The 14,550-nt window shown below is 37.1% G+C and overlaps 1 protein-coding gene across 2 annotated transcripts; it reads right to left on the bottom strand.

Moving 5' to 3' along the window:
• Positions 1–788: 788 nt before the first annotated feature.
• LOC133861670 (protein FAR-RED ELONGATED HYPOCOTYL 3) lies at positions 789–13,618 on the bottom strand. Of its 2 annotated transcripts, none has more exons than XM_062297455.1 (10): positions 13,447–13,618; positions 5,377–5,532; positions 2,342–4,556; positions 2,207–2,263; positions 1,904–1,972; positions 1,736–1,804; positions 1,574–1,645; positions 1,436–1,483; positions 1,268–1,347; positions 789–1,175 (listed from the first exon to the last, which is right to left on the bottom strand). In XM_062297455.1, exons 3-9 carry the CDS (start codon positions 4,511–4,513, stop codon positions 1,291–1,293), a joined length of 2,544 nt encoding a protein of 847 aa, XP_062153439.1. In that variant the 5' UTR covers positions 4,514–4,556; positions 5,377–5,532; positions 13,447–13,618; the 3' UTR covers positions 789–1,175; positions 1,268–1,290. The 2 variants fall into 2 exon arrangements, with proteins under 2 accessions (XP_062153439.1, XP_062153440.1); XM_062297456.1 differs by lacking the exon at positions 13,447–13,618 and adding an exon at positions 12,282–12,600.
• Positions 13,619–14,550: the final 932 nt, after the last annotated feature.

The raw sequence follows: 14,550 nt of genomic DNA, 5'->3' as shown, positions 1-14,550 counted from the left end.
TAAAACGAAATGTCTGCTAAGATGTGTTGTTAGATGCACACCTTCCTCTTCCTTTTACTTATTTAACTTCAAGTGAAAACCAATTAAACTAATCCATTCTTTACATTATGTCAAGCTCCAGCAAAACAGGAAAGCAATTGGCTAAGCAACATAAGATCCATTGTAGTAGGAATAAAAGGAGAGAAATGGAGAGAAAGAAGGGGAAAAGGGGTTGGGAACAATAAGAAATCCACAGGATTGCTATGACAAATCGATGCCCCAAGCATAAGGCTCGTCCAGATGTCGTTGCTCTGCTAACAGTTTATATCTGGCTGCATTTATGGTACGCCTTTTAGTGTATGTTAAGATTGTTGTGGATAATAGAGCCTTTGTTTAGGTATTTGGTAACTATACTTCTGAAGTGCTTTGAAGCTATTACATTTGTTTGATATAACAAATCCAAAGAATACTCTTGGAAGTAGGAAATGATCGATTAAAAAAATGACATTTAAAGTGCTTGTTTGGAATTGCTATGGGCAAGGTGTTCTTATGCGACAAGCTCGAATCCACCACCGGGTGCAAAATCAACAACCCGTCGAGCATCGAAATCAAGTCCAAGTCCCCCTCGCCGAGCAGATCGGTGGCATCGTCAGTTGCGTAACTATAGAAAAAGAGTAAGAGAGGGGTGGTGCTCTTCTATACAATTCTCTCAGACCGGCCCTTCACCAAAAGGAAATGATAATAGTGATATTACAAGGGAAAAGGTAAATGGGTTAAGGCAGAAAAAGAAAGGCATATATAAAGAGAAATGGTACATCAAAGTGAACTAATTTCGACATTCTTGCTCCTGTTAGCATTTGTGGACTACAGATTACATAGACGGCATATTAGCCAGCGGTGACGAACTTGGAGTAGGTTTTACTGATTTCAACTCCTCCCTATCTAGATTTGACGATCTTGAGATACAATAATACAACAACCTTTACAAGAGATACAATCCTACCTCAAATCTGTTCCAACTCTGAGGGAAATTCTATTAAAAAAGAGATGGTGAAGATAAATAACAGCCTACTCCATCTTATCTTATTTTACATAACACAGGAAGCATTCCTCTGCCCTAATCCTTCCATCGACAAGGCATGATACATTTCATTCTTCAAGAGACACTACCTTCAATACATTGTTTCTGCCTGGCCCTACAATAAAGGGAACCATCCTATTTATACCTCAAAAAGTTATAAGAATCAAGAGACGATTTGGGTTTAGTGTTTAGGGTTCAGAGAACTACCTTCATAACGAGAAAGGTGCTTCTCATGCATGTCTTGATGCATCATCATGCAACTGTGCAGCTCTTACATTAGGATCATCCTGCCATGAGGAAGAAAAACTCATTGCAAGTCCTGTAGTAGAAATGAAGGGCATGATCAAGAAGACTTGTTAGAATAAACAAACTTACTCGGATGTAAGTGAAACCAGTTGGTGTTCGGAAGAAATCCATCTGTCCCTGCAAACATAAAACCCTAATTCGTAAAACGACACATTTTGAACAAGGTAATAAACAGAGAATTACGGCTAGCATCATAGGGTGCTATACCAGCCCATGCATGCTTTGCGGAGGAGCACTGTAATAACCATCATGGCTTGGTGCTATTGAGTTTAATTGTCCCTACAAATATTAAACCCAAATTTTCAAATTCACATCATCTGTGGTGCACTATCACTATTTAATTAATTGTGGTAATAATATATGATGTACCAGCCCCTGAATGGTCTGTTGATTCCCATAGTAATTATCCCGTGTTGGTGCCATTAAGTTCAGTTGTACCTGCCAAAAAAAGGTATAAATCAAAACTATTGAATATAAAAAAGTAGAAGAGAATGTACATAACTGTATGATACATGATGGAACTAAAATGGATCGTACCATTCCTTGCATGCTCTGTTGTGTGCCATAGTAGCTGTCAAGGGTTACTGCTCTTGAGCTTAATTTGTCCTACAGATAAAATTCATCAATTTTAGTTTCTTTTTTTTTTTTTTTTTCCCAACTTCATTCTCTAGCATAATAATCCACTGAGTAGCATCAGGACATTTCTGTGCTAGTTCTACAGAGCACAACACAAACCACATACGAACAAAATCATAATTTCCAGTATGATACAATGTATTTACATAATCTAATATAATAAAGACTTCTTAACAAGCTAACAATCAAAAAGAAGGGACAAACCATTTGCTGCAAGCTGTCTTGTGCCCCGACAGTAATAACATCTGATTCAGAGTTCACCTACAAATAATAGGAGGTCATATTTAACAAATATAAATTGAACAAGAACATATGCAAGCAGTTGCTGTCAACAACAACCTTTCTTTTCTTGGTCGGATTCTTTTTTTTATTTGTCTTCCCTGTGCTTCTACTTTGGTTATCTTCTTCAATGCAGAGTAGACCATGAGTGTCTGACGTGCCAGCTTCTATAAGGCTCTTGCCAGAAGTATTCATACTCACACAGCTTCCAAAAGCTTCATCCAGTGCACGTATTGCAAAACTGTAACTCTCCTGAGAAAGAGATCCCTCTTCACTCAGTTTTGCCGCCCTTTGACATAAATCGTTGTATCGTTGCACCCTAGATTGCACCAGTTCCGATTCTTCTCCCAAGAAATCCCTGCTCTTAGCATCTTTCATCCACCGTTTCAAAACATATTGAGATGGGATGGCAGGAAGGCCACAGAGTTGAAGAACAATCATTGCATGTCTGCAAAGATAACCTTTGTATTCATATAACCGGCATATACAAGAAATTTCTGATTTCATTTTGTTCCATATAACAATGAAGTCTTGGCTCCTTTCAAATTCTTGAACTCGGTAAGTAAAGCTTGTCTCTTCTTGTATTTCTATTTTAGGATGACAAGCAACTACACCTAGCAGCTCAACCTGAAATTTCTTGAACACTGCATGTGTGTACACCCCTGCAACACTCTTCTCTAAAGGGGAAGGGGATTTTAATGCAGGCTGTTTGTTCCATGTATCAGAATCTGCTTTAGCTTCCTCTTCATACCGATCCTGTAGAATTGATTCATACTGTTTCACAAATTCCTGTACAGCTGTCTTCTTATGCACATACTTATCAAAATAGGAATTTACACTCTCTGATCGCTGAGTTGTAGACATCCCAGCCAAACAAACATCCTTCATGTATGTCGGCACCCATAGTTTACGATCTTCATATACTGACTGCATCCATTCATCCTCTTTGAGCTCAAATCTATCAAGAATTTTCCACCACCTTTTTTCAAACTCTTCATTTGTCCATGACTTGTAGATGCATTTTTCAAATTTTGGCATAAAATTTTCATGCTGTTTGATTACATGGCCAAGATTTTCAGAAACCTTCCCCAATATATGCCACAAACAAAAGGTATGGCGAGCATCTGGAAAGACCTCCGAAACAGCTGATTTCAAGGATTTGTCATGGTCAGTGATTATTGCTTTTGGAGCTTGCCCACCCATTGCTTTCAGCCACATCCGCATTAGCCAAGAAAATGTCATTGTGCTTTCATCTGATATCAAAGCACATCCAAGCAAAATGAATTGATAGTGTTGATTCACTCCAACAAATAGAGCAAGAGGCATCTTATATTTGTTTCTAACATAAGTAGTATCAAATGACACTACATCACTGAAAGTGTCATAGTCATGCCTACTTTTGGCATCAACCCAGAACAAATTTTTCAGCCGTTGATCTTCTCCCAGATCTATTGCATAAAAGAAGTTAGAATTCATATTTTGCATCTGCGTAAAAAACTCGAGCAAAATCTTAGCATCTCCTGCCTCTAATGCCAAATTCCGACCTTTATCAAATGGATTTTTGGGGTCATTCTTGAGACCAACCACATTTTTGTATTCAGCAAATTGTCTAGCCATTGCAGCATACATTTTTCTTGTTTGTTCACTTACAGCCTGGGCTGGTAATAGCTCATGGTTATGCTCCTTCACAAAACTATGTATAACCCATTTTCCATCTGGCCTTCTCTTCACATGCATGCTTGCTTTGCAGTCTGTCTTTGCACATGACCGTCGCCCGGTTGCATTTTCGCAATCTTGCTTGTTCTGTCTGGCGCGTGGTCGATTGAAGGATTTGTCATACTCTCGCTTGGTCCCATATCGAGAACAAGCAAATTTGGCATCAATAAATTCCCTAGAAGTCTTCGAACGGCGGCTATTTTGTATTGCAGTGTTGAATCCCATAGACCGAGCATATTCTTGATAAAATGAATATGCTTCTCCGTGAGATTCAAATTCCATACCAGAAAGTGGCTCAAGATTCATATCCTCCTTAAACACTACCATGTCCACCAACGGAGAATTCAAATCTCCACCATCTTCAACGTGTACCTCAACTCCAACATCAACCATATTTTCACCCTCTATATCTCCATTATGCAGTTTCTCATCACCATCCAAGATGTTATCAATTGTATTTGGTTCTTCATCTTCCTTATCATGCTCTCCTGAAGGTAGCCTAAGATCTATATTCATGATGAGAATAAATCACGTTTGGAAAACAATTATCCAAGGATACCTGGAAAGGGAAAAAGACAACATGTTTGTGTCAAACCACTTTAAAACTACAACCTAAAATCACAATTAGCAATGATTATAGTTATAACAGATACTCAAAAAAATATCTACTCTTCTTGATTCATGTATAAAATTTCAAACCCATGTTATTTAAAGTAAGATAGGCTTCAAAACAAAGAAAAGGATAGAAAAAGAAGTGTGTGAACTACTTAGGGACCATAGTTAATAAAATATACCAAAAGTACCTAGCATGTTCTGGCAAAGTGTATCACACTCTTAACACATTATTTCACAACAATAACAGCAGTTAACTTCCATTAAGAGCACCAGGGACCTATAACTTCTCACTGAGCTGTGATAAACAATATGCATTGATATTATCCAACTTTTTAAGTCTTTGGTAATAACAGTCGCATACACGAGGTGATTGCAGATTCAGGACCATGATTCAAAGTTTTTCCCTACTAGGTTTGTTCACTCAAGACTTTCTCGTAACAGGGTAGAATTCTTTCTGAGCCAACTGCCAATAGACAAGCAGAGCTAATCATGGATATATATCGTTGTGTTATTTAAAGTAACTCACAACTGGAAGAAAATGGAAAATCACAACCATTGATTCTAAATAAAATAACAAACAACTATTCTTTTGCATAGATTTTCCATTCCAGATGAAGACTCCATTCTTCATATGAATTAATATTCTTCCTATTTTACTCCTTTTATTTTTTCAGTTCATGAAAATGCAGACTGTAGATATACATGTGAAGGGCATACATACATATGCATCAGAATAATATATAGAAAACATTTGAGGGCCCTACCAACACTCTAAAACCTTGAATGTTGCACGGGTTGCCCCGTCTTGCTCCTTTTCACATTCTGAGACCTGCTTTGTGCTTCAAAACTTTGTCCATACCTCAGGGTTTGTTTGTTTAGCAGAACTTTGATATCACTGTCAAGGAGTACACGTCTCCATTCTGCAGCAGGAAATTATTTAAACTAAATTAGGAGAACAATGACTTTATCTCCAGTACAACAAGATTTAGCTTAGATAAATCTTTTCTAGAAATAACTTTGATGCTTTTGAATTTGTTGTCAGAACCATAAAAGAAAATCCCTTTTCAGTCTTAACATCCACATTGGCATTCTCAAGGTGGGTTGTATAACCTTCAAACAACTGCCTTTAAAATGGCACAAAACTTCATCTGCACACAATTTTTCTTTCATTTCTGCAAGGCACAAACATTCCAAAATTTTAAAAATAATTGCTTTGATATTTATTTTAACCAAGGAGAGCCACCGGGTTCCAGTAAAAATCCTGTACATCTTTAGAAAAGATACATTTTCCAAATTTGGTTGTAAAGATTAGGTGGCTATCACCAAGCCAACAAGAAATACTTCTAACCAAACTGTTACCACAATAGATTTCACCCATAACAAAGAAATGGAATGTCCAATACTAAATAGTAATTAATTTCAGTGGAATTTGATCTTCTTACATAAAAAAGTAATGCCCAAACAATCTACAGCAACCTAATCATTCCAATGTTTTTCCAAAGACAACAGATAGCTCACAACCAGTATTAGAGTACATGAGTATTTGCATCAGCCCAAAAGCCAATATGTTCATATCAATAGAATCTATGTTCCTAAGATGTGAAAAACGTTTTAAGCTGGCTGTCAACCCACCCCGACCCTCCTTTATTCGGGCTTGGGACTGTCAATGCAAAAAAGATATGACACAAAGTATGATAAAGATGGAGTCTCCTGAATGCCAATATGTATCTATAATAAATCCATGTAACGCCAATGCTATGAAATATATACAGGTGATCAATAATCTCCCTCTGGCAGCTGAGAGACAAAGGACAACCAATCCAACCCTGGATCTCAGATACATTTGGGGTGCTTCACAAATCACAGTTCACACCAGAAAACCTTTTTACTTTTTCCTTCTGTCAATAGTAAGAATTGAACAACAAACTCCACCCTACATCTTTTGGTGTCTAATTCACTCTTTTTCTATGATTCTCCATAGAGCTTTATTCTTTGCACCTTAAGAGCATGAGAAATTTGCATGAATACTACTTGTACCAAACTCGCAGTCCCTATGCTCAAATTCATGTGTATTTGACTTAACATTTTAACAAGTCCAAATCAATATGACTTTAAACTGCATTATCTGCTAATCAATTTCTGGACACAGCAAAATTTGGTAGTTACTTTTTAGTAAGTAATTTTATAGCTTTTTGTTATATCCATAATCTTTACTAGGTGTTTCAAACTTTGGTAGTTGTTACATGTCTTATACACTAAAATTTAGCACTCATTTTAGATAACGGTCCTCATGTTATCCACTGACCAATAAAAATATAAAGTTGCACAGCCTATATAATCATTCAAAATCATCCATAGACGTATCTCAATTCTAATCTTTGTAAACTTGATGGATGTTGAGAATAACAAAGAAAATGCTACATATGCAGATAAACCATCCAAAACATCCATGTTGAAGGTTATTTGGCTAAGTCAGATTTACTTCCTGTGGGGGATGTAGATCGAGTGGAAAGTTTAGCCGGAATCTTAAGGTGTGGGGTTGCCACTCTGCCGGTGAAGTATCTAGGTCTTCCGTTGGGGGCTTCCTATAAGTCTATTCATATATGGGACGGTGTTATCGAGAAGATTGAACGTCAATTGGCCAGCTGGAAAAGGTTATACCTTTCCAAGGACGTTAGAGTCACCCTTATCAAGAGTACTCTCGCCAATCTACCAACGCATTATTTGTCTCTATTCCCTCTCCCGACAAGTGTTGTTTGCATTAAGAAGCTACAACGAGATTTTTTATGGGATAGGATTGGTGAATAGTTCAAATATCACTTGGTGAGTTGGTCTAAGGTTTGTACCCCAATTTCAGAGGGAGGGTTGGGTATCATTAATTTGGTAATGTTCAACCGGGCTTTGTTAGGTAAATGGTTGTGTCGTTATGGGATTAAGAGGGAAGTTTGGTGGAGAGTTTTGGTGGACTCTAAGTTTGGCGGTTTATGGGGAGGGTGATGCTCCCTTGAGCCTGTTGGTGCCTTTGGAGTGTGGTTGTGGAAGAATATTAGGAAAGGGTGGCAGACATTCTCAGGCTTTTCTAGGTTTGAGGTAGGGTATGGGACTAGGACCAAATTTTGGCATGATCTATGGTGCAGATATACGGTTCTTAAGGAAGCTTTTCCTGTTTTATTTGGTATTACTCGTGCGAAGGATGCCTCTGTTGAAGATAATTTGGAGCTTTTGGGCGATTTCAATTAGTGGAACGTGAGCTTTTCTAGAGTGGCACATGATTGGGAAGTAAATATTTTTGCTTCTCTTTTCTAGGTGCTGCACTCAGTAATTGTGAGAAGAGATAGTGAAGATAGGCTTTGGTCGGTCTCTTCCAAAAAAGGCTTGTTCAAGGTCAAGTCCTTCTTTAGCTCATTGGCTTGCTCTGAAGGTAGTCGGTTCCCTTAGAAGAGTGTGTAGCGGACTCAGGCTCCTATTAGAGTGGCTTTTTGTGCACGGTCGGCGGCCCTATGCAAGATCCTTACTTTGGATAATCTCAAGAAGAGGCATGTTATTATGGTGGATAGATGATGCATGTGAAAGAGAAATGGGGAGTCAGTGGATCACTTTCTTCTTGCTGTGTGGAATGCTCTCTTTACTCGCTTTGGTATGTCTTGGGTTATGCCTAGGAGTATCATCGACTTGTTTGCTTGTTGGTGGACATTTAGGAGGCCAAAGAGTGCTGCGATTTGGAAGATGGTGCCGACTTGCCTTTCTTGTGTGTTTGAAAGGAAATAAATAATAGGTGTTTTGAGGACTTGGAGAAGTCCTTAGAGGATGTTTTAGCTTTGTTTTTTCATACTTTATATATTTGGACGGTCGCTTTTGTATCCCCATTGTCACTTAGTTTTGGCAATTTTCTTGTTCGTTTTTCTCTTTTTAGTTAAGTGCTTCATTTTGTATATTTCCAGTATACTTAGAAGCGCCTTACGCTTTTAATAAGAATAGATTATTACTTATTGAAAAAAAACATCGCACCAAAGTTTCCTAATTAATGATGGCAATTTGTCATCATTACATCAAATGTTTATATGGCAATATTTTCACAAGAAGTGGATAAAGAGATGAGTTAGTTGCAAAGATGGTGTTGCTTGTATAAGTGGATAAAGAGATGAGTTATACACTTACTGCACTTGCATTTCACCGGGATGTGACGCACACACAAAGAGGAGAAAAAATTAATGAAAATATAAGATGTACCCATATTCTCCATGCCCAAACAACAACCTGAACCTATGTAGCCTGGAAAGGGAATCCTCCAGGCCTCTAAGGTTTAAGGATTTCCTCAACAATTGGTTGCAAAATAGTAGAGTTGAAAATGATGATTCATTTCTTAAAGAAGCATGGGTCTTCATTGCCCTGCCTTTTGCAAAAAGAAAGACACACACACACACACACACACATTATTGGAATTATGTGATCCACTTGAGAACTAGAGTGATACTTAAGGAAGTCAAGTCAATCCAGGAACTTATGGAAGATCACCCATGGAATGTTTCAAAATATGAATATTATCACTACTTGAACTACAAATAGCCTCGTGGAGTTATTGTGTAGACCATTTCAGAAAAGCCAGCTTTTAATTTACATGGTCTAACAGTCTCTTCATCTTGGTTTCTCAGACAGCATATCAGTGCTACATCAACACATTTATATTCACACAATTCCTGAAGAGTAATCAGGCATATAATTGACACAATTTTTTTTATAAGTTTCATATTAGTCGATATATATTGCTGATAGAAAAAGCAAAAAAAATTGCTTATGTAAGATCAAGTGATGGCATCAAATTTGGAGGAACAACCAAAAAGCTATATCATAACAAAAATAAGTTAATAAAAATAAATTGTAAATTTTCTGATTTTTTGGTAGCTCTATTAGTCCTGATTGTCATATGGAACTTTAAATTTGAAGATAAATCATTTCCATATTCTTCCTAATCAGAATAGCTTACGAACATGACAACACAAAGATCCCCTATTTTGACTTGGCCATAATTCCCCCCTCCAAAAAAAAAAAGTTGGTAAGAAACAAAGACAAATCTACCATGCACCATTTAATTGCTACCTCACTTTCTTTAAATTTTTTTTTTTTTTTAAAAAAAAAAAAAAAACTGTTATATTCAAATTGTAAATAGAATTCCAGATACATATCATCAACTGAAATCAAGATTCAAATGAAAAGTTGCAACTTGTAAAATAAAAAAAGAGAACTCTAATGGTTTTTTAAGATAAGGCTCTAAACCTTGAAACTAAATACCAGATTCTTATCATAGATTATCGATAGCAATTAAAGAATCTTAACAATGGCCTAAGCATATAATCATCTAATGTTATGATCCCTAGATTCTTCAAGAGCATTGCCAATGTACCCACGTAACTAGGCAATCACCTCTGCTTACTATGCTTCATACTAGTTCGTTCTAGCTTTTTTAGAAACCTGGTCTATAAATTTGATAGGGGCATGAAAGAAAGAGAAAGAAAATTTCATGGTTTCTGGGCTATTAAAACCGAAATGCAGATTAGAGTCATCCACTGAAATTATTTTTTATTTTTTTTAATAAGTAAGAAGCCAATCTTATTAAAAAAGCGTAAGATGCCTCTTAGTACACTGGGAATATACAAGGAAAACACCTAGTTAGAAAGAGAAAAACGAATGAGAAAGACAGGAAAATAAATGGACAAAAGGTGAACATAAGCCGTAGTCCAAAAATACAATGAATGGTAAAACGAGAAGAGAATCTCTTCCAAGGTACTTTCCAAGTCCTCAAAGCTCTTACTGTTTCTATCCCTCCATAAGCACCAAAAGAGGCAAATAGGCGTCATAACCCAAGACATCCCGAAACGACTGAAGAGAGAACTCCACAAAATAGAAGCCAAATCACGGTGGAGAAAGAGATGACCCACAAACTCCTCAGTCTTCTTACACATAAAGCATCTGTTTATCACGATAACATGCGGTTTCCTAAGGTTGTCCAGGGTGAGAATCTTACCAAGAGCCACAGTCCACACAAAGAAGGCAGCCCTTGAGGGAGCTTGAGTGTGCCAAACATTTTTCCAGGGAAAGGGGCTACAACCGGAGCTAGCTAAGGAGCAAAAGAATGACTTGACTTTGAACACTCCTTTTTTGAAGGAAACCCACCACAACTTGTCTTCACTGTCTTTGCACACTTTGACTGAGTGCAACACTTGGAAGAAAGAAACAAAGACATCCACCTCCCAATCGTGGGCCTCTCTAGTGAAGCTGACGTTCCACTGGTTTGAGTCGCCCAAATGCTCCAAATTATCCGCGACAGCAGCATCCTTTACACGGGTAATACCAAAAAAAGCTGTAAAAGCTACTTTGAGAGCGATCTCCCCACACCACAAATCATGTCAAAAGCTGATCTTGGAACCATTCCCCACGACAAATCTAGTGAAACGAGAGAAAGAATCCCAACCTTTTCTGATGTTTTTCCACACCCCCACCCCAAAGGCACCTGTCGACTCAAGAGAACGCCACCCGCCCCATAGGCTGTCGTATTAAGAATCCACCACTACTCTCCACCACGCATCTCTCTCATATCCAAAGCGCCATAGCCATTTGCCTAGTAGGACGCGATTGAAAGCCCTCAAATTTCTGATCCCCAACCCTCAAATTTCTGATCCCCAGCAAACCTTGTCCCTTCTAACCAAGTGATATTTAAATTCATCACCTATCCCACCCCATAAAAGTTCTCTTTGGAGCTTATCAACGCGATTGACCACACGAACAGGAATGGGAAAGAGAGACAAGAAGTACGTAGAGAGATTGGAAATGGTACTCTTGATGAGGCTAACCCTGCCACCCTTGGACAAATACAACATTTTCCAACTAGCCAAGCGATGCTCCATCCTAACCACGATATCATCCAGATAGACGTAGCTTTGTAACACGCCCCAAGCGGCATACCAAGGTACTTCATCGGCAGAGAGGAAGTCCCACAGCCCAAGATAGACAAACACCAAATGCTAATCAAACCCTTGATTTTTCCCTCATCACCTAGTTGGAAAAAACCATGACTAGTAAGCCCAAAGGATAAGATGCAAACCCTAAGGCCACTACAATTGTTATTTAGGCCCAAGAAGAGAACAAAGCACTGGGAAAACGTATTTAAAGGCGTCCTTTAACCAATGTGTGGGCAATTTTTCTCCACCAGACTACATAACCATGATCTTTTAAAATCACTCTCAATTTGAAACATATATAATTAAATTCCTGCTATAAAGTTTTGTTTTAATCGGCAACCCATAAAATTTGGGATATATAGCTATAATATCAACAACAAAAAATATATATTAATTTCAACCAAGATAAACTAGGCTTCAAAACATCAACAAGAATTTTACTCTCTGATCACCATTCAGACACTGCAATTTTTTAAGTTTGGCAAAAATATCCTTAGAAATTCAAAAATCTTTAACAACTTGATATTGCCCTTTTATTAACAAGTAATCAAAATATCATTAAAAGTGTAAGGCGCCCCTAGGTACGCAAAAAGTATACAAGAGAAAAAACCTAACTAGAAGGAGAAAAAATAACAAGGAAATCATGATAACTAATTACCAAAGAATAAACAAAAGTAGATGTCAAAAGATACAAAGTATAGAAAAATAAAGACCTAATCTCTTCCAATGTCCTCTCCCGGTCCTCAAAACTTCTGTCATTCCTTTCCGGTTGAAATGCATTGATAAAAAAAAAAATCACAAAGCTTAACTATAAGAAAATTTGCACAGCTGATAATGTATAATATGATAAATAAGTTCAACACATGGTCTATGATGCTCTTTCACGGTATTAGTGCACTGATTTAGATATCAATTATCTGACAGAAGACTAATTAATTAAAACTGAACATTTATATCTTCCCTTTCACTCCCAAATTCTTTCTTTTTTTTTCAAATTACATGATCTTAAAAGTTGCCAAACTAAAACAATACAGAAATTCCACTTTTATCAAAGAATTCTACATCTAATTTCTTATTTAATAGGTAATAGAATCGTAGACTGGCTGGATGGAACAATATTTTGCATGGTATCAAATATTGTATTGTCAAGCTGAGAATCATATATGAATGGGTTAATATGTGCAGATATTGGGAGCATATTCTGAAACATCGTATCAGAAAATCAAACTGTATGGAACCATATTAATACAACAACCATGCACACCGGCTCATTCTACAAAACTAGGCTAAAAGTACTGTAACGATCCGAGAAAAGACTAGTTAAGTTGCATTCATAGCTCTCTAGAATCATTTAATAAAGGACAGTCTCACCTAATAAGGATCCAATGTGAGACTTAACACCCATTGACTCCTCTATAATCAACTCACACCATGTGGGCTAATCATCCTCTCAATGTGGAACTGGAGTGTTACAATTACCTAAGCATCATCTTGTTGCAATCTCATAGTATCCATAATCAACAAGGAAATAACTACCCAATTAACATCTATAGCTCTCCTTCTACCTAAGAAAGCAGAGGAATTGGGAAGAGAATTATCCTTCTCATTTTCTGTTCTACCAAATTTGAGAAACACAGAGCCTTAAAATCAGCCAACAAGCACTGATAGGCCAAGGCCCCAACTCAGCTCAATAGCTCCCTAGTGGTTTCACTTCTCTCCCATCGGGTTCACAGATAACAATAGCATATCAGATCAAACATATCAAAAAAATAATAATAATCACCAAAACTCAACGAATTTGCAGTAACACGAAAGTTAAATAAAAGTTTGAATTTCAGAGAGGGAGAGGGAGAGAGAGAGAGAGAGAGAGAGAGAGACCTTAAGTGTAGAGCATCTGAGAAGGAAAAGCTGAGAAACAGGGCGAGTGGGGGTGGTTTGCGCGTGTGGGGGAGAGCGTTTCAATTGAAATGGGGAAATGTTTTAGGGTTTGGGTCACGCACGCCGAGCGAGTAGCCCCTCCTTTAGGGGGGATGGGTTTGTTTTGGTGGGCGTGTCTGTCCGTCACTCACCGCGTACCCAACAAAAATACTTGATAATTTATGAAAAGAAATGAAAAAACCGGCTCGCATCCCCCACTCGCTCTCTTCGTGTTCTCTTCCCATACGCGTCGCGCGTGCCAGCCCTCTCACTTCTCGTTTCCGTATGTCGTATGTACGCAATTTCGGAACGTTGACAATTTGTAGGTCCCATTCTTGAGTTTTAAAAACTGAGAGGAAAGCGCGTGCGACGCGTGGCGGGGATTGGGTCATTCCTCTTGTTTTTTCTTTTTTTTTTTTAAATATTCCTCTTGTTAATCGGGTAGTTATCTACAAATTAACACCGTAAAAAATAAATGATATTTTACTACTTAAAGACATAATTATTGAATTAATTATTTATTTATTTAAATAAAATAAAATAAAAAACACAAAACCAGACCCTAGCTCATTTACATGATTTTGTGGTTTTTTGTTTAGTAAAAAATTAATAACTGTGTCATAGGGTGACAACATATCATATCTCTCATCCAAATATATGTACATGACTTGAAATCGAATGTTTCTTGCTCTTTAGGGCAAAATATGTTCATCTATGAAAAATTTAATTTTTGGGAATCTTATTAATCTTTAATACGAATAATGATTATAAATTATATATAATTTTCAAGGATATAAAATTCTAGTATTTGATTTATGAGTAAGGTTAAAAATTACATTATTATCAACATTGCTGATATGGAAGTCATAATTAATCTTATAACTTTTTTTTAACAAGAATTAATATAAGAATTGGTTAGGACTAACACGTTAATATTGTAGAATAATTACAAAATAAAAATGTGATATATAGCATTTTTCTCAATTTATTCATAGACATCAATTATTTATACTTTGCAAAATATCCTTATTGTTTCTCTTCGAGTGTATTCAACTGTATAAAGCA

Source organism: Alnus glutinosa, chromosome 2 (genome assembly GCF_958979055.1).
Source record: "Alnus glutinosa chromosome 2, dhAlnGlut1.1, whole genome shotgun sequence".
NCBI classification, from domain to species: domain Eukaryota; kingdom Viridiplantae; phylum Streptophyta; class Magnoliopsida; order Fagales; family Betulaceae; genus Alnus; species Alnus glutinosa.
The sequence above is the reverse complement of the archived record's forward strand: the minus strand, read 5'-3'. Positions and strand labels throughout refer to the sequence as shown.

Coding starts and splice junctions, on each gene's coding strand:
- LOC133861670 (XM_062297455.1), bottom strand. CDS start 4,513: ATGAATATAGATCTTAGGCTACCTTCAGGAGAGCATGATAAGGAAGAT. Junction 1,973..2,206: donor AAGACAGCTTGCAGCAAATG/GTTTGTCCCTTC, acceptor TTTTATCTGTAG/GACAAATTAAGCTCAAGAGC. Junction 1,484..1,573: donor CGCAAAGCATGCATGGGCTG/GTATAGCACCCT, acceptor TTATGTTTGCAG/GGACAGATGGATTTCTTCCG.